This window comes from Thamnophis elegans, chromosome 3, assembly GCF_009769535.1.
Source record: "Thamnophis elegans isolate rThaEle1 chromosome 3, rThaEle1.pri, whole genome shotgun sequence".
Lineage (NCBI taxonomy): Eukaryota > Metazoa > Chordata > Lepidosauria > Squamata > Colubridae > Thamnophis > Thamnophis elegans.
Window position 1 is genome coordinate 108562729 of NC_045543.1, and position 26130 is coordinate 108588858.

The 26130-nt window shown below is 34.4% G+C and overlaps 1 protein-coding gene across 4 annotated transcripts in view; it reads left to right on the top strand.

Moving 5' to 3' along the window:
• The window catches only part of MEF2C (myocyte enhancer factor 2C), a 150937-nt gene that overhangs the window by 98861 nt on the left and 25946 nt on the right, over positions 1–26130 (top strand). For 3 of the 4 annotated variants that reach the window (XM_032213050.1, XM_032213048.1, XM_032213049.1), the window contains exons 4-6: positions 5219–5362; positions 20531–20717; positions 22614–22661. In XM_032213050.1, the coding sequence (XP_032068941.1) occupies positions 5219–5362; positions 20531–20717; positions 22614–22661 (379 nt within the window). Of the gene's footprint in view, positions 1–5218; positions 5363–5422; positions 5561–20530; positions 20718–22613; positions 22662–26130 lie in introns of all 4 variants that reach the window. The other variant, XM_032213051.1, reaches the window with a different exon arrangement.

Sequence of the window (26130 nt, forward strand, 5' to 3'; positions counted from 1 at the left end):
CCTACAGCCTCCAGGCACTGAGAAAGGGCAGCCACAGCATTGCTTGGAAATAATGCTGAAATATAATCTGAAAATGCTTAAAGAAAAAAAATTCCTATTATCTAGTTACCCAGTTGTTGTGGGAGGGCTTATTAAATATCTCTGGTAATGTTGCCAAATATGGGATTGCTAGCATGTTGGTGGTGTGTTTTCAGTTGAGTCATCATTGCAAAGCCTCTTCTTTTGTGCCACCTCTGTAAGTGTAGGCTTGTAGATGAAATGCAAAACCAAAAGATCGGTTGCTTACAGTTCCTAGGCCTATTATATGCCTGATTCTAAAGTCCAGGGGAAAAAGTTGGCCTCTAGTAATTATATTCTATCATTCAGTTTCTGCTGGCTGCATCACACATCATTTCCTGTCCTAAAAATAGTTACTGGTAAAGGATAATTTTGATGTTTCCACCCTAGGGATGGCTACTTTAAAAGAACAAAAAAACTCCAAAACATGGTATGCCTTGTTAGATGCAGCTGTATAATATAATTTCTCATTTTTTTTTATTTTGTGCTTTAATTAACATTTTTACATCTGTAGGACATAAAAGTAGCAAAGAAAATTAATACTAAAGATTTAGGTCTTTATTTGTAAAGCTTAAGGCATAGGTTTATACATATTACATTTTTCAAAGGTTTTATGTACTTCTGTTGTTGTTTTTTCTAAACACATAAAATATAGAGAGGGTGTTTACATGTGTTTTCAAGCAGGTGTATCATTCCAGCATATTCAGCTTGGAGCCAGATTGGCTCTGTAGTCAGGACCAAAGTAGGTAAGAAGAGACAGATAATTCAAGAGACAGACAAAAAATGCATATATCTACTACCTCCTCATAAAGCTGAGTTAGTACTATTGAATCTGCCTTTATAGTAGCCCGTTTCACTTAAGACAGTGTCTGGAGCAATCAAGTTCTAGGAGATTGAATATGGGATAAAGGAAGAATTTAGAAAAGTCTGTCTTTTCCAAGGTTGTATATATGAATGGAAAAGACACCTTAATCAGTAGTGGTCTCCTCAGATTTAGTCTGGCCTTCACTGGGCAATCTAATTTTCCTTGTGTGTACCGCATAGAATAGCTTCTTAGAAAATATCTTGAAAGTCAGGGTACTATATATGGATCTGTCATCCTGTAGATATATATGTAGAGAAATGATATGTTGTCTTTGGAAAAAAGGCGGCTGCTTTCAGTTTGTAAACCATGCATAACTGAAATAAATATTCTGACTATAGAGTAACACCACTGGAATTGACATAATGGTTTATTTTGCATTTGTACACAATGGAAACAAATGCTGGACTAAAAGGCCTTCGGGTTCTGTTCTGTTTGAGCTTCACTTGACCCTTGCAGTGGGAAAGCCGCTGCAGCGGGTCCCAATGTGTACATTTTCCTTTCATGGTATGGCAAGCATATTTATAATTTTTTTTAAAAGGGTTCAAGTTTTATTTTAAGTATTTTTCATTTATTGCTCAGATTATATTGTATTTATGCTTCTATAAATATTAAGCCAAATTAGATGGTAAATGAAAATTACCAATTGCTGCTTTTTCCCAGGCTTTGGGAACAAGAGTACTGTATTTGTAACAGCAACACTGACAGACAGAACATCAGTCTTACTCCAGTGAAGATTTCCACAGGCTGCTAAATGGAGAGCAGGCATTTAGTTGAGCTTTGAAGGAAACAATATTAACATGAAATGGTGGTGGCATAGTTGGAAAAAATTGGAAAGTTGATGCAGGAGATTCATATCGGGCAGTCATGCGGTGTGTATGTCTCCTAAATCTTAAATTCAGCATTGTCAGCTCCTCAGATGTCCTCCAGTTTCCTCTTCTGTTATTTTACCCTACAGTGTATGATCTTTCCTCCTCCCTCAAAGATTGAGATGGAGATGCTAAGTCACTTTGGGGCTGGTATAACTTCAGAATTGGGAAGTGAAGGTTGTTTCTGACTAAGGTCTTGAGCATGTATCTGTCAGAAATCATGTGTTAATCATTGAAGATACAGCTTTTATATCACCGGATACAAATTCATATTAGATTGTTTGTGCTTTTATCTGAGTCTTACTAACATTAAATAAGTAAATGCTAATAATATCTGAAATGTTTCATTTGGGGCTGTTGTTTTTTAACAAAAAACCTTCAGGTGAGTATGAATTAGATGGTGGAGAAGGTATTTGATAACTGCATTAGTGAAATTGTTTATTGATATTAGGGAATGATCTGATCAAGTAATAAACGTTAGAAGAAATTAATTTTTCACCTGAGGATATGGTTCTTATAAAGAAAATACAAAAGGTTAGATTTAACAGAGTGGATAAAGGAAAAAAGATTTTTAGCATGGTGATACAGTCATTCAGTGGCCCAATTCCATATATATAAAAGGTGGAAAAAACTGAACAGGTTTGAATTTAACTTCACTAAGTAATAAGGTGTGTATAAACTGACATCTGAATGAGAAGTCTTTCTCATTCTGAAGAAAATAGTTGGATAATATTTAAAAATATTTAATATTTGGAAAATATTTTAAAAATAATTAAGTCATAGTTAAGCCATAGTTAAAATATTGGCTGAATATCAATGCATCTTTATTTTAATTTTTACAATGACCATATTACTGTAAGACTTTTCCCATAGTACCCATCTACAGAAAGTTGAATTGAGGCGCTGTTATAAAGCAATAGGATTTCTTTCTTCTTTAAATGAGAACAAAAACTTTTTTAAAAAATGGCACTGAAGAGATAATCTGGACTTGTGTATAAACAAGTTTAAAACCCATTTGCATATGTGGGCTATTGTGGGAAGGAAACTTGTATAAGAAACAGCATGTGTCATTCTTAAACACTTAACTCAGTGAAGAACTGAAAACTGTGACACCATTACAAGGACAAAAAGCAGACTGCTGAAATCCACAGAGATTAGCAGCCTTAGTACACAGAAACACAATTGAGAAAAGCCATGTATGGTCATGTTGCAGCAGGAGCTGCTGTGATTGGCTGCTGTCACTTGGTCTTTGCCAGAGTAGACAACAGGTGCAGAGTTGCTGACAGGTGTGAATGTCTAAAATACGTAAGATTGCTGATGCCTAGTGATGTAGCCTTATGTCAGATTGTGAAGTGCTGAGCTCTCATGGACAAGAATCCAGCTTGCATATTTTTCAGATCAGTTGAAGTGTACTCATTCACCCCTTCCTCTCTTCTCTTCCTGGGCCCTTAGTGAATGCCTAGATGACTAAACTTAACCCCTGCTGGGGCCTCAGGACACTGAAGTCTGAGTAAATTTGTAGAAGAAATGTATACCTACCATTCTTGCCATTTGGATTTTATTTAATTAAGTTGTATATAGACTGAATTGTCTGAAATACATCTTTTTCCCAATCCTTCCACCCTACAAACTGTCATGATTCCTTAGTCCATACTTAGATAATTTCATGTTTTACTTGGTACATGCTTCTCACATTCTATGTTCCAGTTGCATGTATTCTTGTGAAACAAGAAACTCCTTTTACACCTGGTGTTCTAAAGAGTACAAGTGCCTTTTGCATCATCAGTGATCAGACTTTCTTGTAGCTTCTTTTTTTTTTTTGGCTCTGTCATTATCTCAATATCTACTTTTAAAAGTTCAATAGTCTTTCCAATAAGTGGATAAGTGGCTTTTGTCCTGCATTTGGTGCTCAAACTCATATAAATGTTACTGTGATACCCATACAATTTGTCTCTATCATACAGACATTTTGTTTGTCATTGCCATTTCATAGGTTTTATTTGGGGGGCTTTCTCCTACATATCCGTTGGGAATTACCCTTAGCATCATCTCTTCCTTTTCCATTTATCAGCATCTTGTTCCCACTAAATAAATCTCAGCATCTCTAAAGTTATTCAATCCTCTCAACCTATCACTGGGTTTTCAAGTATGGATTGTAAAAATAAAAACTTATATAGATAGATTTTGTTTTAATCATTACAACAGAAATTTCCTAATTTTTAAAATGAGAATGAGTAAGAGCTGACATTCAGAAATGCTACCAAGCATTTTTATTGAGCTTTCTGCAGTGCCAAATAAGAGTGGCAAATGTTATACTCACAATAGGGTTGGATTGGGAATATACCGCACAAATTCCTGCTTCCTTGTGTTACTCAAGACATAAATCTTTATAATGGGAGCAAGGAGCATAAGACCTGGCTGGCCTTCAATGACAGACAAAGACATCTGAGATGCACTACAAAAAAAAAGATTTATTCCTCTTTATAATTCAAATCTCTAACTTTTTTTGTGGAGACTGTTGGCATCTCAGAAATCTGAATGGCCCATGTTCTTTGACTGGTATTTTCTCTATAGGATTAAAAAAAAAGTTGCTTTTTTTTCTTAAAAAAAATAAATACTATAAGATGCTAAAAATGTATTAATTTTCAATATTACCCAAAATTCAGAATTTGATGTACAGCAAGACTTGTCTCAAAATTCTGATAAAACTAGTAAGATGATAGGAAGATAAAATTGTAAATTTAACCTGATTCTTTGTTCCAAAGTGATTTATAAGTAATTATTTCAGTTTCTGTTTTTTTTGTAAGGTTGTGTGTCAAGGGAAAAATTTGATCACAGTGTTTCATTAATGTTGAAGATCATGCTACTGTAGATAACTGATTATATTAGGTTTTACTTTATAGAAACTGATTTAAAATGTTTTTTAAAAAACAAAGATTTTTCAAGTTATGGTATTACATGTAAGAGTCAGAGTATCTTGACAATTACATGACCATTATCACTTTAACTCCTTCATTTTAGTGCTCTTACAGAGCAGTATTAGGGCAGATTGATCTGTAGATTAATATAAGAACAATTGTAGGCTTGATACTGTACTGCCATTCTATTCACTATGAACTACTAGTTCTTTTTTGATTGAATTCTTTGCCCTGTGTGTATTTAAACTATTGATGTTTCCATTCCTGAGAAAAGCTGTGATGGTAATACAGATATTTTATTAGAAGTTATGCTCTCTTCATTTACTAATTCTGTTTCAGGAGAGCTGTCTTTGGTAACAAAATCTGCTGTTTATTGACCTAAACATCTCAATTTACTGTCTCTCCCTAATGTATAATGTGACAGCCTTCAACCAGTCTGTACTGCGGTAAAGGCCCTGAATTGTTCTTGCTGCCTCTGTCAAGGCTTCAACTTTCTAAATTATCTATTTCAGACGTTGAGAAAGAAAGGACTTAATGGGTGTGACAGTCCAGATCCCGATGCAGATGATTCAGTAGGTCACAGCCCTGAGTCTGAGGACAAGTACAGGAAAATTAATGAAGATATTGATCTAATGATCAGCAGGCAAAGATTATGTGTAAGTACTCTGAATTCCCTTCATTTTTTTTACTTTCTGATATTTCTCTGAACCTGGCAGGCATTGAACAAGAAAGAAAACAAAGGCTGTGAAAGCCCTGATCCAGACTCCTCTTATGCCCTCACCCCACGCACTGAAGAAAAATATAAAAAAATTAATGAAGAGTTTGATAATATGATCAAGAGCCATAAAATTCCTGTAAGTACCAAAGGTTAGATGGCTGTCTGCTGATAACCACTGCAGTAACACACCCTAACCCTTTCAGTTCTGGTTTCTTCCAAAATAAAACACATTCAGTGAGGGGCATATTTCGACAGCACCCATTAAAACCAACATACAGAGAGGAAGTAGGACCCAATTATCTTTTTTTTTCTTTTTTTCACTCTTGAAGTGTGGAAAGTTCCTTCATGACATGTGTTTGACAAAACCTAAAGAAGGAAGCTTTTGAAAGTAGACGTTATGTATAGTAAATTTACAGAATTCTGGTTTACCACACTGAGCTACCCCAAAATGTATTTAGAGAATATCGGTAAAACATGCTGTGGAGAAGTGACATTCTCACAGTTTTATGTGGGTCTGAAGGAAGAAGAAACAGTATAAAATGAAAAATCTCTTAATGTAATATTTTCAAGATACTGCTACTGCTGGAATTTAGTGTTCTTAATTCAGTTACCACACTGAAGGGTTATGTAGCTACTTGCTAGTTGCAGGAAAAGAGTCTGCATGAGAATCTAATGGTAGCATTCAATCATTTATGTGTGTTGAGGATAACTTTACAGCTTTATCAGACAATTTGCTTTGATTCCATCAGCATTCCTCTTAATGCTTTAACGAGCGCTAAATTTTGTTTTAACCATAGCCAAATTTCTAACAGTCATATGCCTTGCCAGATATTTAAGAGAAATAACTCTGCATGTAGCTATTTTGTTTGCATATACATAAAAGGGGAAATTTGTGCGAATATGACAAGTGCTGTCATAATATGGTTAGTATTATTACATGTATTCAAGTGGACATTTGTTTTCATCCATTCTAGACTAAAAGAACAGTCCTTTGGCACTTAAACATATATCAAAAATAAGGCTCATAAATACTGATGTATTCATAAAGTGACAGTGGTTTTAAGAATAAAATCAGGAGTTCACTATCAGGATAAATCCTGTGAAGTCCTATAAACCCAAATCTCTTTCATGTTACCGTAAAACCTAGTAATGGGAACCAAATAGTAAGGCATACCAACTTTTATTATCATTTATCATGGCTGTCATTTATCTAGATGTATTTATCTTTATATTTGTAAATTAAATATTTAGTTAACTATAAAAAATGGGTTTTTTAACAGCATCTATCAATTGAATATAAAAACCAAAGAAGAATAAACAGTAGTCAATTCTTAAAAAGAGAATCCAGACCAGGAAACCAAAACTAAGAATACTAATATTATCTTTATTGTAAGATCATGGTAATAGAGTCTTGCAAGTCTGAAAACTTCTCCCCTCCCCTGCCTTTATTGTCCAAAGAACTAGAGCAGGTCAATTCTGATATCCTTTCATCATCTACTTTGGCCTCAGATTTCTTTTTATTATATATAAAGTTTTTTTATTTTTCCATTTTCATAACATATAACCACATGTATATTATTACATAGACAACATTGTATTGTATTATTAAATGTTTACATCAATTCATCTTACCATCAACTCCCAAAAATAATTATTGGCTCTTCTGCTCTCCCTAAATCAGTGGTGGGTTTTAAAAAAATTTAGAACCTCTTCTGTAGGTGTGGCCTGCTTTGTGGGAGTGGCTTGCCAGCCATGTGACCAAGTGGGAGTGGCTTGGCAGTCATGTGTTTGGGTGGGCATTGCCAACTTGTAAAACGTGGTGAAACTCACTTAACAATGCTCTTGCTTAGCAACCAAAATGTTGGCTCAGAAACTCTGGCATTTGAAGCACGCAAGTCTTAAAGCTGTCAAGTTACAAGACCCTTGCACCCCTAACCCTTTAGAAAAAAAACCCCAGGGGCGTTCAAACTTGACAGCTTTAAGACTTGTGGACTTCAGCTCCCAGAATTCCTCCTCCAGTCATGTTGGCTCAGGAATTATAGCATTGAAGTATGCAAGTCAAGATACAAGACCCTTGCACCCCTAATCCTTAAAAAAACAACCCAGGAATATTCAAACTTGACAGCTTTAAGACTTTAAGGTTTAGATAGGACTCTTAGAGGTGGGCGGGGTGATTGGTGAGCCATCCAATTAGTGAGTGGCAGACGGGGCAAGCGTGGTGTGGACGGGTGGAGGAGGGAGCTGGAACCGGTTCTAAACGGCACGGTAGATTTGTGGAACCTCTTCTATAGAAGAGGTTAGAACTGGCAGGAACCCACTTCTGCCCTAAACCACATATTGCCTCAGATTTTTCATATCAGACCATTGTTCCTCCTCCCTCTCAGGGTTATTCTCACAGCCCATTACATCTGTACAGAAAAGTTATAAAGAAAGAAAAATGAAACCAAAAACAATAAAAAAAAAAACCAACCAAACTATTTAGGACACATTTATGAATACATAAAAGTAGAAAATATCTACATAAGGATTGCAATTAATGTTAGATGTATTTCATATTTTATTATAATTATCCAAAATGAATTTGTATCTATAACTCATTCATAACTAATTCATTTCAATCTTGGTAATAATATCAACTCAAAAGTCCATAGAGAAGCAGGGATCTTTACTTTCCAAAATAGTAGAATAATGCATATTTTTTTAAAAAAGCTTTCTTTATCCAAATATCAGTTTCCATGCAATAGGAATCTAGTTTCTATAAAAAAATGAACATGTGACAACACTAAATAATGTTCTTGTTACTACATGTAATGATTTCTTCCCAAAGCAGAACAGTTATAAAATACTGTACAAACATATCTTTGCATGAAGCATTGACTGCATCTTTCTTTAACAACATGACAGTTTATCTAGCTTATTCTATATAAACACAACAGAGTTCAGTAAGTCTAAAGTATTGTTGTTGATATTGTTATTAAATAAATTGTAACCTAAGATCTATTGAAATTTCTGGGATTGATGTTAACACTTCTTTCCATTGTCTAGGTAAACTAATCTCTTATTCATTATTCCATTCAACTATTACAAATTGTATATCAAAATGATCCACACTAACAGAATTTATATAAAAAGTAATTCTGGAAGGTTTTTTGTGTCATTGGATTTAATAATCACCCAGTTGTTTCCAAGACTTAAAATGCTGTAGGCCATAACTGGGTGTCAATAAATGTAATTGTAAATACTGTCTCTGGGATGTTTTAGGGATATAGTATTCATCCTTTAAAGTTAAAAAAACTATTTTAAAAATCATCATTTTCACATAATTGATATAAAGTCTAAATCCCAGATTCCATACAAGTTTTACATACATATTTTAGACTAATTTTATTAACATTTACAAGTACGACAGAAAAACTAATATAAACTAGAGAAAAATAAAAATAAAAAAATAGCTGTAGAAAAGATAAAATAGAAATAAAAAAGAAATTTACAAAAGAATATAGTGAAAAAAAATAAAAGAAATACATTAAAAATTTACTTTCCACTTCATCACAACTTTATTTAAAAAAAAAAACAATTTTATTTTTCAAAATATGTATATTTTAATTAGTTTTGAGATCTAGATTACTCCATATCATCAACTTAGGATAGAAAAAAGATCAAAGTACTATTTCCAAAAAATAATGTACCATAATCTTCAAATTGATGTACCAGTAAGTAGACTTGTATTAAATTTCTTATATTTTGGTCCTAATGTGTGAATATGTGACTGTAGATTTTGTGGCACTCTTGAATTCAAAGATCTCCAAAAATGTTAGCATTCCATATATCAAGCTGGTGTGCAGTTGGGAGATCTCCTAGTCTCATGACTCCTGTTAAAAGAACAGATAGCAACTGTGACTAAGTAGATATTTACACTGATTTCCTTGTCATGCCTTCATCACTTCCCAAATAAATTACAGGTAGTTGTTGGCTTGTGACCACCATTGAGCCCAAAATTTCCATTTCCAAGTAAGACAGTTGTTAAGTGAGTTTTACCTTGTTTTATGGCCTTTTTGCCCCAGTTGTTAAGTGAATCACTGCAGTTGTTAAATGAATCATTGTGGTCATTAAATTAATCTGGTTCTGGTTCATTGATTTTGCTCATCAGAATCTGGCAGGAAAGGTTACAGATGGTGATCCCATGATCCAAGACAATGCAACTGTCATAAATACATGGCAATTGCCAAGCACCCAAATTGTGATCACATGACCATAGGGATGCTGCAGTGGTTGTAAGTGTGAAAATCAATCACATATCACTTTTTTTCAGTGCAGGGACTATCGTACTGTAACGTGTTGTACATGGGGTTGCTTTTGAACAGTATTCGGAAGCTGCAATGCTTCGGAATTGCAGCATAAGCAGTTTTGAATACTTTGTGATACGACCATGTGAAATCTGTGATCTGAAATCTTCATAGGCCTCTTATCGGTGTAATTTAGGGTGTTGATTGTCACCTATACAGCCCTCAATGGCAGAGACTCATGGTAATTTCAGGACTGCCTGTATCTGATTGCTTCTGCTCAGTCCACCAGAAGTAGGATTGATGCGTTCATGATTCCTTCAGTTAGGGTTAGGATTAGGGTAGGACCTAGAAATTGTGACTTTTTTGTTACAGCATCTATGGAGAAGCATTCTCCTGAAGATCAGGAGGCATAAGGCATTAAATCCTAAAATGGTTTCCCAGGCATTTGGGCCTGGAGGTTAAATCATGTCTGATCTACACTCTTTGAAAATGGAATGATTTTTAGACTTTGGGCATACCGTATGTTGTATTATCACTATTATTTCAGATTAGTACTAGTAAATATTTGGAATGCCAGTCAGCTGTTCCACAGCTAAAGGAGCAGCAGCAGAAGAAGAGCTGGCAGCAAAACTTGAATATGCTTGGCAACATGACTTTTGGGTCAGTGGCAGTGGTATTGTAAATGTATTACTTTTTGAAAAAATCTGGATAGGCTGCACAAGGTTGTTTGACTGGCTGCATGAGGTCCTAAAGCCACATGGTGTGCAGGACAGATATAGACATTACCACTTTGGCCACTTATCCTCTTTTATATTGTTCTTTCTCTAGGTAGTTAACATCCATGTAAAAGATGTGTGGATTTTTTTCATCTTTGTTCTCAATAAATTTGATAATCCATAGCACGTATCAATTATGGTTGCAGCATTTTAATTTTGGTGAGAGTCTCTCAAGGATCCTTAATCTTAAAGAGTATTATCTAGTCAAACACAGCACTCAGCAGAAATGCTCAACAATTTGAGCAAGTTATAAGGCATATAATCTTTACAAAATAAAAAGTGGGTCATATTTACAATTGCTTTAAAGAATAAAATTAATGGAGATTAAGACAATAGGAAAGATACTTTTCTATTACAGAAATAACTTTTTGTCTAGATATAGACATTGATATATTTTTTTTCTAATTTCAAACAAAACTCTTATTATCTGCAGTGATCAGAGAAATTAGTTCATTCTTCTGAAAGTCATAAGCTGTTTTGCAGAATGTGACTATTTACAAAATAAAAAAATGCCCTCCAGACAGTACCGTATGTCTATGGAGATTCTCAATCATCGTCCCAAAGTGCTTTTTTCCAAAAGGTAACTGGGCTTTCTTTAGTTTTCCTTTGAAAATATTTTGCTTCTTATCCAAGAAGCTTTTTCAGTTCTTTAATTTAGAACTGAAGAAGCTTCTTGGATAGGAAGTAAAATGTTTTCAAAAGAAAAAATAAAAGAAATACCAGTTTTCTTTTGGAAAAAAGACCTTTGGATCTCAAAACAGTAACAACAAAATATACCTGACATAAGTGAAACTGCATATATGTGCAAGATTTGTTTTCCTGATGGGAGACATTTGCTATTAAAATTATTGCCATTTTTTTCTCTTAGATTGTTTAAAAAGCATTCATAAGGTGGTATACAGTATTTTTCAGGTGTGTTGAAGAACACTTGACAGACTTGATCTGGTCTTTGTAATAAAAGTCATACTTCTGCAAACTTTTGGAGAATTTAATATTTTATTCAAGAGGCCAGAAAATCTTCAAATGGGACCAATGTTAAGAGTACTATTTTCTAAAATGCTTAACATGTGTATGCAATTTTTAATTGAATGCATGCACACTCATATTTCCTTTTCCACTCATGGTCTTCTCACTTGCCTAATTCCATATGTTGAAAAGAGAGCTTTGAAGTTTTGAGTGTGATTTTATTTTGGCTAAACTTCAACCTGACACTGTTGCTTGATTAGGATTTACTGATTAAATGGCCTTGTGAAATCTCCTACCCTTCTTTCTTCCTTAACAGAAATCTTACTGTTTTAGATTTGCTTCTTTTCAAATCCCTTCACTTAGGCTTGTGATGGGAAACTCAGACCTCTACTCAAATGGAATTGCAGTATTAAGGAACCAGATGTAGCGAAAGATGGAAATAAAAACAGATGGAGCTCCTCTTGTAATAATGTTTGAAGAACTATAAGAGATAAGACTAGCCTAGCAACCTGTTTCCTGTAGTAACCAGCCAGGAAGCCTGTTCGCAGCTCTGAACTTCTTATACCTTGGTAGAAGGTAGTTATTACAATAGACGTTCTGCTACTATAATGCTTTCTAGTGTCAGTTTTAAACCCATCTATATTAATGTCCAACATTGCATCATGCAGAAACATATTCAATGGTTCAAACAACTTTCCCGGAAGCATTTCCTTTCACCATTCTTGAATTGGGTGTTAATTATTGATAATAGTGAAATGATAGGAAACATAGGGCTTGCAAAACTTTTTTTATACATATAAAATACATTCCTGGCAATCTCAATCTTAGCAATGCTTCAGACTAGAAATGAAGTATAATTAATTAGATAGATAGATAGATAGATAGATAGATAGATAGATAGATAGATAGATAGATAGATGATAGATAGATGATAGATAAATAGATAGATAGATAGATAGATAGATAGATAGATAGATAGACAGACATACAGACAGACAGACAGACAGACAGACAGACATGTGTGTGTGTATGCCATGAAGACTGAAATTGCTACTTTTTTAACCTGTCTTCCAAGATAATCCATTAAATATTATTGAATAATATCATCACCATCATCATTGCTGGAAGTATATATCTATACGTGGAATCAGATTATTGTGACAATCTGTAGATCAATTTAAAACATGTAGCACAATCTTGGAAAGCATTGTTTTAAAAATAAAACAATATTTTTGATGCAATGACAGACAGGTATATGATATAAACAATTTCTGTCCATTTTTACTCTGTGATATTTGTTAAATACTGATCACTACTGAACAATGAAAAAATATTGGCAATTGGATTATGTTGGTAGTAGTAGCACTACTCTCTGAAACCCATCTCCCATATTCTGAAGGCCATGGTAAATTGTCATTGCAAATAACTACAGTACCTTCCTCTCCTATTTAGAATAGTAGCTAAAATTTTGTTCAAGTGCTATACGCAAAGCAGTTATGTGCAAAAACAGTTTGTGTAGGACCATGCACATATCTGCTTTCCCTGAAAGTACAATCGTAGAGAGGCTGCAGTAAGAAGAGATAGAAATGCTGCATTCAGCATGCCAATAGAAAGCTCTCTGTGGGTGTTTTTTGTATTTATAAATGCATATGTTCCATTGACATAAAAGCATAAGAGGAAAATTGTTTTAAAGTCTATTGTAAAATATGTAAGAATTAAGCCTAATGAAGGAAGCTATATTTGATATTGTCATATCTGTGTGTTAAAATGCAGAACTGAAACAATTGTGAGACCTCTGAACTAATGTAAAGAATTTGTGCTAGACTTAGCACTTCACTGGGTAAGAAAGGTTTTCAATGTCTTCTCACCAAAAACTGTTTATAGTTTTATTTTATTATTTATAGCAGAGAGCTATAACTTTTCAAGCTAAAGGCTTTTATTTAAAGTTTGTATGATGGCGTACAAGCCATACCAAAATATAGGCCAAAGGAAAACTTGCATGTCATTGAATTTTAATGTATATTTACATTAATTCTGATTAACATGATGACACCCCATGCATTTATTTCTTAAGCTACATTTCAAATTGCAATTCAAAATGAACTTTTGGAGGAACATTGGAGCACATCCAAAGCATTCATAGGCCCTTTTGTCTATGTAAGCTCAAATAGGACATTGCTGACTTCTACAAATTATAGAATTCGTAAAATTTACATTCTTTGTTTAATAACCCTCCAAAAAAGTTGGTGTTTCATTAATTCATGAGTAAGCAACAAAGCACTCTTGGGCACCAATGAGCTAAGAGCCATCTCTCTTGATTCCTGCTGGGCTCCCAGTCTCAGAACTAGGAAGCCTGCAATTAAACCCACGTTTACACTATTTTTAGTGCTAATATAATTTCTTCTGGACCCCACATAGAACTGCCCAGGTCTTCTTTAATGAATAAAAATAATGGGAGGCTGCCACCCAGTGCTTTTCAGAAAAATATCTATTTCTCTATATATAAATAGACAAAGGTAAGTTGATTGGTTAGGACAGCAGCTATAGGAGAAGGACTGCTAAAACCAGGGGAAGGGGTAAAAAAAAGGGTGCAGACCATTAGAGAAGATTCCTGTACCTTGGCTTCTAGCAATAAATCAATTAATTGAACCGTCACATGTAGACCTAGTTTTTCCAAGCCATTCAGCAGCTTCGCTAAGAAAAACTCTTGGAAAAGTTTCTCTTGGAAAGTGAGTAACATCTTCTCAAGGAGACATATTTTTTTAAGAGTGTCTTATCAAAATATCAGGCATATAAATCAGTAAATCAACCTTCCACCCAGGAGCCATACAATAATACAAGATTTTATCATTGCTACACCATTATAATGTCTCATAAAAACCCATTTGTGGGGCAGTCTGCCTTGCAAAGGTTTGTCACTTAATTACATTTCTGAAGACAGTTGGTGCATATGACACAGCAAAGTCTTACCTCAGCTTCAGTAGATTCCCAAAAGCCATTTGCAGTTACAGTTTGCTGTTTGAAAGCATTCAAATGTAAGTAGATTAATAGGTACCACTTTGGTGGAAAGGTGACAGTCATGCTGGCCACATGACTATGGAAATGTCTTTAGATAACACTGGCTAACTCGGCTAAGAAAGGGAGATGAGCACTGCCCCCTTGAATCAGATACAATTGGACAGGGGAAACGTTTACCTTTATGCTTTAGAGAACTAGGAATATGTCCTTTTTAAAATGGAATAACTTTAGATTTCAGGGTCCCTAGAAAAATAATGCAGAAATGAAATGAAAATTCTCAGAAACCATTTTGAAACTTTTAACCCTCACAATATTACCTCTGTCTTCAGGCCATAACTGAACCCTCCTAGATTTTGCTTTAGTTATTCCAGTTTTATAGTAGCATTTTCCCTCTTCTCTTAACTCAATCCTTGCCTTGGACAGAATTTGGTATGTTGCACTGTTAAATTTCTTGATAACATGGCTAAGGATGGAATATGATCTTCTCATAATGACCACTTTCATCTTTTGTGGGCATGCCCTCTCCCCACTAATTGCTGGGCACTGCCCACTAGGTCCATTTTGGCTGCTTGGGAGACCAGGTTTCCACAGAGGCAGCCTCCCTTTTAATGCCTGGCCTGAAACACATGAAAAGCATTATTTGAGAACTTATGCTGACACTAAGAAAGATGGAGTATCTGGACATGGAAGGGTTATTATTGACTTATCCAGTGAAATAAAATGGGAAAAAAATGAAAAGCTTCATAGAACTTAATAATAAAGCTTAAAATAAAAAAGGTCTGAAAAATTCCAAACTCAATTTTCAAGATTGTCTACTTTAATCCCAAATTCTTGGAATTAAAATGTGCTAACAATGTTGCTATGCATCTTTATTAATGGGTCATGAAATACATATTTTCCTTCCACAGTTACTTTTACATGCTTTCTTATTTATTAGCAGACTATTACTCTTTTTCACTTGTTCTCACTCACTTTCATACTTAAATGTGTCTTCATGGAAACATCTTATGGCAATTTTATTCTATATGTGCTACAAACTATAAGCAAGTATAGAAGTCACTTTGTTGAAAAGCATTTTCAACATCACATTAAGTCAAAATTAGATTGTAAGTTCATTAGTGCATATAATTTTGGAATAAATTATTTGAATATATTTTGGAAATGTATTTCCCAAAATTATCAGTATTTGAATAATTTTTTTAAAAAGCATAACTACTCTAGAAATTCACAGTTGATCTCTTATGTGATTCCGTGATTGCTGCAAATTGAATATGCTATCTTTCTCTGGCAGTTTGACAGTTACAGCAACACTACATTGGCTAAAGGACCATATCTGTTTTTCTAGAGCATAACACTATTAAAACAAGTATTCCACTGATATAATCAACCTCAAAAAATTCTCCAGATGAAATTTTCTAGAGAGGTGCCTGGTTTTTCTCTTTGCTTTCAGGAAACTGTTTTTTAATGTCAGCTTGTTTATATGTTAATTTAATATGAAAAGTAGTATTCAGAATTGCCACATAGCATTAAATGCAGAATGTTTTGAAATGTAGGGAATAATTCACAATATCTGCTCTGCAACTCATTTATTTATTATTAATTAAAATAATAAATAAATTTATTAGCCTTTCAGAGGAGACATTTCATAATTTCCCTGTATATACAGTAGGTTAAACAGTTGTGAAATTATTATATTCTATGCTGATCCTAAAGGAGAAAGAGAATGAGAGCAGATAGCCCTGTAGATGTCTCTTGAAACTTTTAGGCTTTCTGTCAGAACAATTTGCTTCAAAATTTGCTTGAAACAAATTGGAAATTGAATTGTTACGGACACTGGTAGAAATACATGTGGAGCCAGCTGTCAATATTTTGCATGACATAAATTATAGCTTTTTTCAAAATACAATTTGTTTTAAGCTTACTGAGTCTACTTCAAAAACAACAGCAATATCAACAAGGCATTATAGTATGTATCACAAATCTACTTAGAAGTACAGTCCAAGCCTACTTACCTCTAATTCTTATAAGAAAGGAATCCTTCTAATGGCATTATCCTATTTTGTTCAGAATCATTCAATCCCTATAGCAGTTGTAGCTAGGTACCATGTTTTCCCCAAAATAAGACATGGTCTTATTTTCTTTTGATCCCCGAAATAAGCACTTAGCCTTATTTTCGGGGAGATCTTATTATTTTTGAGATGCAGGAGGCGGCGAACAGATTTTTCGGGAAAGGGATTATTTTAACGCATGTGCTCAAAAGCCTGATTGGGTTTATTACCTAGGGAGGTTTTATTTTTGAGGAAACAGGGTAGGGCCAAAATTAAGTTAACTAGGCATCACAATGAAATCAGAAAGCAATGAACAGCTGACATAATACAGCAACCATTAAACCTGGAGAATTTTATAGTGACCACCTGGTGAGTTCTTCCTTTGTTAGAAGTCTTCAAAAAAAGATTTAATGGTGATCTGTCAAAGATGTTTTAGCAGATCTCCGCTAGCTAAAAAATTAATCTCTAAGAATCTCTTCCAACCTTATGGCCTGGAACCTAGCCCAAAATATACTGGAAGTTATAGTTGGACTTCAGAAAGATGCACTGTGTGCTGTTACCCACATGTAGTTCTTTTTTTCTGAGCCCCTAAATGGGCATTTCTCCACCATTTGATTGCTTGGATTTGTAACCTTTGGATGCTAAAGTTTTCTACATGGAGGATATGGCTGAAAGTTTTTTAAGATTTTGTGCTGCAGGACGCAAAGAGTGCCAGAAAGTTGTGCAGGAAGGGGAGTCTTGAAACTCCCTACATAATAGATTCTATTTCTAGCTCACAAGTTCCCAAAAGTTCCTGTTACGTAACCCCAACATTTGGGCTCTGAGCTTTAAAGAGTGAATTTCACCCATTGTGTTTCTATACTTGGATACATAATTGTATGATATTTCAAATTATATGGTTCACATGTTTCCTAAGAAACTAAGCCTTCATCATAATTCATGCTTCTTCCTTTGCTGTAGTATATGTGTTGAAAAACATCCTCAAGAAGACATACATCAAGAGCGCAAAAGTGTTTTTAAAATTTGTTTTTCAATTTGGGCTAAAGAAAAGTCAAGATAGGCTTTTAAACAACTCCCTTTGCCACACAACAGTGATGCTCAATATATTTAGATTATCTTCAGACATTCTAAAAAGAGCTAGAGCAAAGAATGTGCAGGGCCCTTAAACTGTCTCAAACTTACCTTCAAAATTATAGATGGTTTTTAACAGGTTTATGACTTTTTGTATGCAATGTTTTCACTTTCCTCTCTATGTAATACTCTTTACAAGTTTGTATTTTATTTTCACAGAGGGGTTACAAAACTTTAAAACTCATAAAATACAATAATTAGTTTTAATACAAATTCAAAAATATTGAAGCAGTTTTGTTTTTTTTGCAAATGCACAAGAGTTCAACTAAGTACCAATTAGAGTAAAAATCCTATAGATGTTTTGTTTTTTTTTAATCTAACTTGCTTTTTGTAATTTTCAAAAAAGATCCAGCACTCAATAAGAACTTATCTCTCTGTTCCAAAATTAGGATGTAACATTCCGGAGTATAAATGTGCAGCTCAATAATAAAATACAATATCAATAATGATCAATATAAAGTATATAATTCTTTAAAATAGGCAAATAATAGTAAAATCAATCCGTAAAACTGAAATGAAAATAATTTCTGGTGAATAAGACTCAGAGTTACTGCTTAGTATTATCCTGATCATGAAAGTATACTGTTCAAGAACTGTGTGGTTTTTATTACAAAAAGGAGATATATACAGTAGAGTAAAAGCCATATCTTCAACTAGTTACTATGAATGCCTATTTTCTGTATTGTACTACAACTTGCAAAAATGCATTCGTCAGCTGAAAGCATAACGGATTCTTCATATGTACTAAAGAACGGAAAGTGCCATGTGATCACAGGTTCCTGTGAGTGGCTTTTTTAACTTACTATCAATGTATCATGGTATATGCTTATAGAAGCAGTTATTTTCCCTAATACTATCATGTTAGCATGTACTGTAAGTTGGAGCTAACATATTCAGTTTGATAGTTTACATGACATTACCAGAAGTCAAGAAGTTGCAAGCAAATTCAAAAAATTATAGCTGCTGCATGAAGAGATGGTGTCAAGTAATTTCCACATGATGCTTTCCTTAGGCTTTGTTCCAGATCAAATACTGTAGTGTAATAGTGTTGTTTTTTAAAATAGAGATGGAACATAATAGGATTTTGTTTAATGTCTTAGATTGTAATTGGAGTGCCTTCAATTGAAAAGATACTATTGACCTAGGGTCAACTACCTATCACCTCCATTGACAGCTGATCTTGTAGCACCTGATTAAAAGAAATTGTTAAGCTAGTTTCTATAAAATACATGTGGAAACAATTCATGAGAAATTATTCTCTGTGATTAAAGCATTATCAGTAAGTGGTTTGCATTGTTGTTGTTCCTAAGAATTTCTAATTTTTGTTATCTTAGATTTCACAAACTCTGGAGAATTTTCAGCAATTTACTTTTTTTAGAGGCTGATAATATATTGTAAATATATTTTATTTGAAAAGTCCTTGCTCTGCTCCTAATCTTGTATGGGGTAATGTAAAGGCTGAAAAAATAGCATCACAAAGGCTGGGAGTATTAAGTCTCTTCATTGATTTTCTTCTTTCTTTGTTGATGTTCATTTCCATTTAGTTACTTTATACTAAGTAGCACAGAAGAAAGTAAGGAGTTAATTGTGAACGAATATTATTAAACAACTAAAGGCCAAAAGAATCTAAAGAATGCTATGAAATATTACTAAAGAAATTATAATTTTAGGGGCTTTTCAGAATGGCTCTTTTATTTAAAAGTTAAATAACTAGAAGGTATGCCAGAGGTCAATCTCATCCCACAATTTCATCATGCTACTGGATTGCAGGCTGCACAATATATTTCATAGTAATTGTTTCAGTAGGGTTGCTTATCCCTATATTAAGAAATATTCAAAATCCAAATATAATAACATGTCGTCTGATTAAGTGTTCTGATTTACCAAATGATTTTTAATTTCATTCATCATTAATAATGACAAATTGCAAACATTTGCATAAGCTGGCATTGCACAGAAGCAATGGTTCCAGTCAGGTGTTATTGTTTTTTAATGTTTGCAGAAAGGCTTTTGACCCAGAAAGGTCAAGAGGTAAGAAGTAATATCCCTCCTCCTGTGCGACACCCTAACTAGGGTGATTTGTAGTGGGAAGGGATGAAAAAGTCAGAGGAGGGCTTCAGCCACACAGTTGTGCCTGTCAAATTGACTTTTTGACACACACATTCTCTGCAGACCACCTCTCCTAAACTTTTGGCAAACTCTGTAACTTTTTAAGCCTTTTTTTTTTTAGGAAAAGGAAGAATGGGAATTAATGAAAGAGATGAAGAATAGGTGAAAATCAGATTCTTCTCTCGATGAATTCCAAGAATAAGAGCACTGTGTAAACAGAAATCCATTCAGGGAATCAGCTACCAAGTCACATCTATTTATTTCAGTTTATAAGATAAACACTATTGGTCCTAGTACTGATATATTCCTAAAAACCCAGATTATCAATTTTGTGAAGAAACCAATATTCAGCCAGTTTGCTTTTCCCTGAATAATTTACAATTCATAATCATATATCTATAATCTCTTTTTATCTATGACATCGTATTAGAACGCAACTACTAAATAATATTGATTTCAATGAGTGGAAGAAACCTGAATGAAACAAGGGTTGTGAAAAATAGGTGGAGCAGAAAACATCCAATCAGGCACCCTTTAATACAAGGAAATGTGGACATTGTAGCAAGACAGGATAGAGAAGACATATTCATTACCAATTTTAAAATTCATCCATTGCGAGGGATAAATTTTTGCTAGTGACTCCTTTCTGCTTTTTTCTAACCAGAATTTATAAAACATTTGAACTAAGTATAAAATAATATATTGTATGAATATCTTGTACCTCTATATTATTCTTGTCTTTTGTTTCCCTTTTTTATTATTGTTACTATAGGCTGTTCAACCACCTAACTTTGAGATGCCAGTTTCTATCCCAGTGTCCAACCACAACAGCTTGGTATACAGCAACCCAGTTAGTTCATTGGGTAACCCCAACCTTTTGCCTCTGGCCCACCCTTCCTTACAGCGGAATAGCATGTCTCCTGGGGTGACACATAGACCACCAAGTGCAGGTAACACAGGTAAGTTTTGCCCAGTTCTACCTCTTTGCTTCAAACGCAACATTTCTATATCTACAGATTGTTACTTGCAAAGCAAGAGTATGTCAGGGTTCTTCAAAAGTCTATTGATTACTTGCCAATATGAAAGTCACACATTTTTTGAAAAATGAATCTACCATGGATTCTTGTCCAGCTTTTTCAAAAATTGAGTAAGCCTAATATATGTATAGCAGCACCAGATTCTTGGTAGACACATAGCTTCTAATCATTTTTGTAAAGTACGATTGCTTTGTGTGGCATATGTTTATTCTCTGAACGTATGTGTATGTGGATTTCATTGGGGGCTAAGATGTATCCTGGCATGGGTTTTCCAGTTGTGGAAAGATTGACCTCACAATCCATACCCAGAGTCATTTTGGCAGAATTATTATAAGATTCTAACTCTTCTCTCTCATTAAAGCGATAATAGCCCCTTATCCTAAAATGCTGGGCTTTCCGAAGGTTATCCAGCCTTAGTATTTACAACTAAATAAAATATGTTTTAAAGATTCTAAATACTGTAGAAACCAGAAGTAGGTAACATAAGAAGACTATATTTGAAACATAAAAATTAGTGGATTTAATCTCCAGGACACTATTATGCAAGGTCAGTTGAAAAGCATACATGTTCAGGAGGAACGTAGCAGAAAACGTCCTAGTAGGCCACATCTTCTGATTTTCTGATCTTAATCCATTTTATCTTTTATTAAATCTCAGTTAAAACTGTCTTAGAAAATGAGGTTGTAAATTTTTACTCTAGTCATAAAATGCAAATTACCTACTTTTTTATAATAATATTAAAAGCTAGGGAAGGAAATTGGAAACAGAACTAAAGATACTATAGATCATTTGAATCTGGAGTCAAGTGATCAAATGCAGCTTCTGAAATAATGTGCTTTATTATTATACACTGAGGCACATATCTCAAGGCTGTATTTATTTATGTGTTACATTTATATCCCACCTCAATCCCACAGAACTCTTGACAGCTTTGCAGAAAGCAGAAATCATTAAAACATTTGTGGTCCAATTAACATTATATAAAGCCTGAAACCTAACAACACACAAAAGTCGCAAATGTTCCAATCCCAAAACAGTCCCAAATGTCCTGTGGAGGAACTCCCATCTAGGTTCCAGTGGGAGGTGTCTCCTGCACTTCATCTCCCCTCAACTCCCCAAAGTAGGGAATTAACTGGTGCTTTCCCCGAAAGATTGAATAGGACAAGCTGATTCTAATAGATGAACATGGCCCTGACGGTAGGTTGGTGCCAAACCAAAGAAGGCTTGCCCACGTGGCATCAAAATTCAAGAGAATCTAAATAACTTTACTGGCCAAAGGCTGTGTTAACTTAACACAGTGGCTGAGGTGACAAATTCCTTCTAAGTAGAAATTAAGCTACTTTTCCTCCAACCACTTACCCATGTTTCTGAAGTTCTCAGAATTTCCAATCAGGGTGGAAGGGACAAGTCTTTCTAACACATTTGAAGGTCACAAAGGTGGAAAAGGGGATAGGAAAAATCTGTGAAATATTAATGGCTGTATACATTGTAATCACATAAGTTTATAATCATTACAATAGTTCATTAGTTGACAATGTATTATATTAGTTTGTCCATTATAAATTCAGTCAATAATGTATGAACAACTACTCACTGAAGCCACTAAATAATGCTTATGCTTTGAAGGAGGAATAAGATAATTTTGTACATAGACGGGAGTCTGGGTGGTTTAAACAGCCTGATCTTTATGAAAATTCTGGTGGTGCAAACTCCTCTAGGGCTCACATTACTTTAAGGAATAAACTGTAATTGCTGCTTGACCTTTGTGGTTTCTTCAGCTCCTCTCTCAGTTTGACTATTTTATTTGTCCTCTCCTAGGTGGCCTGATGGGTGGGGACCTCACAACCGGTGCAGGCACCAGTGCAGGTAAACAGAAGGATGTTTTATGTACCTTATTAAAATGGTTACAGAGTCCACAACAGAGAGTTAGCATGAGGCCAGTCCTAAAATAACTCTATATAATGTTATTAATACCAGAATTAGGTTATTCCTTGAAAATCCTATCAACAAACACCTTCTCAATGCTGAGATTTCCCAATTTCCTTATATTTAAGCAGTCTTTTTTTAAAGGAAATATTTTTATGCATAGTTATGCAGATTCTTATAAGGATATTCAACAGATAAATGAAAGAGCTGATTCAAAACTTTTCTTGGAAATTGTCACATGCAAGTATTTATGTCAGTGTGTAGAGGTTTTTGGTGTTATTCCAGAAAATGCTTCAGAAATTTTTAACAAGTGGATTGTTTGCTTTCCACTTTATACAAGGGCATTATGGTTTTACTTTACACTTTTATCCTATCTTGGTTTTCTGGCAACCTAAGTCAAATGTTCAAAAACAGTATTTAATATAAATAAATGTTTCTTAATAAAAATATAACCTTAGAGAACAAAGGGTGCACACATAACACATAAATATATATATATATATATATATATATATATATATATATATATATATATACATACATACATACATACATACATACATACATACATACATACATACATACATACATACATACATATATATATATATATATATATATATATATATATATATATAAGTCATCTGCCTAAACAAAGAAAGGTATATCTAAACCAGTGGTGGGTTGCTTATCCCGTTCCAATCGGTTCGGTTGGAACGGAGCCGGCGGCGGCCTCATGCACGCGCGCAGTTCACGCATGCATCTTAGCACCTGCGCGATGCTCCAGCTGCTCGCGGAGAATCGTGCAGGCGCTGTATGTGCCATGTGCCTGCGTGGAAGCGCAGAAGCCTTCAAAGACCGGTAAGGAGCGAGGGCGGGCAGGTGGGCCCTTCGCCGTTCCTGGAAGTTACTTCCGGGTTCGCCGACCAACCAGTTCGCGGGGACCGCCGTGAACCGGTTGAAACCCACCCCTGATCTAAACTACATACCATGTTTCCCTGAAAATAGGTTTTATTTTATTTTGACCCCTGAAATAAGTGCTTGGATTTATTTTCAAAGAGCTCTTATTATTTTTGAGGTGCAGGAGGCGGCGAGCGTGATCACTGTGCCTGCTGCTGTGTTGCAATATTTTCAGGGAGGGTTTATTTTCAGGCAACAGGGTTATTACCACTAATTTTTTTTAGTGCCATTTTTCATATACAAACAGTTCCAAATGTTTCTCACTTTCCCTTCCTACCAAGAAAAAGGGTTTTAGCAGTGATTTGTCACAATATCACTGACTAAAATATGTTTTAAAAATGTTTTAGTTTATTACCAAGATTCAGACTCTCATTCAAGTGAAAGAAAATTTTCTCTGTCTACTGATATAATTGCTCCCACATTTGACTTTTTTACAGGAAAATCTTAAGTACTGTGACTGTTATTTTGGGCTTGACGAAGTAAAATTAGTTATAGTTTATAGACTTTAGCAAGCTGCTTTAAAATAGGTTTGTTTCTGTGGCCATAACATGTAGATTACAGCAATTTACAATTTTCCTTATTAGTGCATCCCACTGTTATAAAACATGGAAAATGTTACTTATCTTGATTCTGTAATTCCAGTTACTCCAATCCTGTTTCATTTTGGGAATATCTATTCAAGATTCCTGACTTTGTTTCCATTGTAAGATTTTGAATGGAAATTGACTACTAATGAGTGCCCTCTTCTGGCTTCTTAAATCATTCCACCACCCACGCATAGTTTTAGAACAATTTTAATGCCTATGAAATGAGTGCTTCTTAAATGCAGAGCTCCCACAAATATCATTTATTTTGTCAGAAAGAAACTTGATTAAATTGTTAGAAAATGTGGCTGCTTTCTTTTTATATATATATATATATATATAGTAATATATTGCTTGGAAGTATAATAAAAGATTTTTTAAAAAATTGCTATAGATGAGTATTGGTAAATAAAAATATAATTGTGTACAGAACTCTGGTTCCTTTTGGTGACAAATTTGAATTTAGACCTCACTGCGGATGTGCATTCCTTCTGTCTTAAATATGGAGTAATAAGAGTTTTGCTGTAGGGCAGAACAAGATGAGAGGTCATTATAAGGTTGAGATGTCTGCCACAGTGCCATAATTTAACAGTACTTCTATTTTGGAGAATCTTCTTTCTCTCTCTTAAATATCAAAAGTTCTTTGTTTACCACTTTTTCATGAGGAACAGAGGCCCATGTGTCTTTTCCTGCTGCCATGTTCGAGACTAATACGATGATACTGCTGTTGAAGTTGAGAGCATACACATTCTTTGTTAAATTAGAATTTTAATGCACTTGCATTTTCCTGTTGCATCTAAAAATAGTCTGCTTACAACAAAGAACCAGAAATTGGAGATTTTGGAGATTTGGAGATTTGCTATAGTAATTATAAAGTGAACATACTTATTTGCTAATTGTGAAGCCATCAATTTCTTCATTACTTTAACAGATTACCATATAGCAAGAACGTGGAAATAAGAGGGGAAGGAAATCTTCTTAGGTCAGATACATACATGCAGTGGTGTATTAACCATTAAGCAGACTAAGCATGTGCTTAGGGCACCAGGCCCAAGGGGACACCACAAAGTTGAGAAAGAAAGAACAAAAACCAATGAAAAGTTGTAACGTATATACAAAGGAGGGGGCACCAAGATTTGTCAGTGCTTTGCATGCCAGTGAGCCTTAATCCACCACTGCATACATGTCTTATTGGCCAGTTTGGATCATTTTGAATAATAATTCTAAAATCATCCATCTTTGAGTGCCTAACCAAGGCATAAATAGAACTTGGGAATACTGACTGCTTTTTATTATCCCACACAATTAAATACCAGAAGAGGTATTTTTAACTAAAACCAAGGCTATCTTGGATTTGCTAGACTAAATTTGTTCAAAGGTACTCTCCAATTGGATTACTTATGCCACGTGATAGTCAGAGTTGCCAACAGAATGAAAGAGAACTTCCTATTTAGTGTGGAGTTGCTAAGTTATAAATATAGCCATGGGTTTGGCAACTTTCTTTTAAACCAAAAGCGTGTATGAAGGGAAAGAATAAGATACTCTTGACCTTAAGCCAATATGCCCTTGAGCCAAACAGTCTTACAGTTACATCCTTCATTCTTGCACGCAGAAAAATATATTAGGCATCTAACCTGTAGAAGATGCAGGCCTGGTTTTTTAAAGGATCAAACATTGAAAGTAAATATATTTTTAAATATGGCAATAAAGTAAGAAGCATATAGGTTTGCAGTATGTTTTGAATTCAGATTGTAATCACAATAATAGCAAACATTAGTATTGGAAGTCAGAAAAAAATATTAAAATACCATATGAATATTTTCAGAATGCTGAATATTATTTATCTATACATTTCATTCATTTTC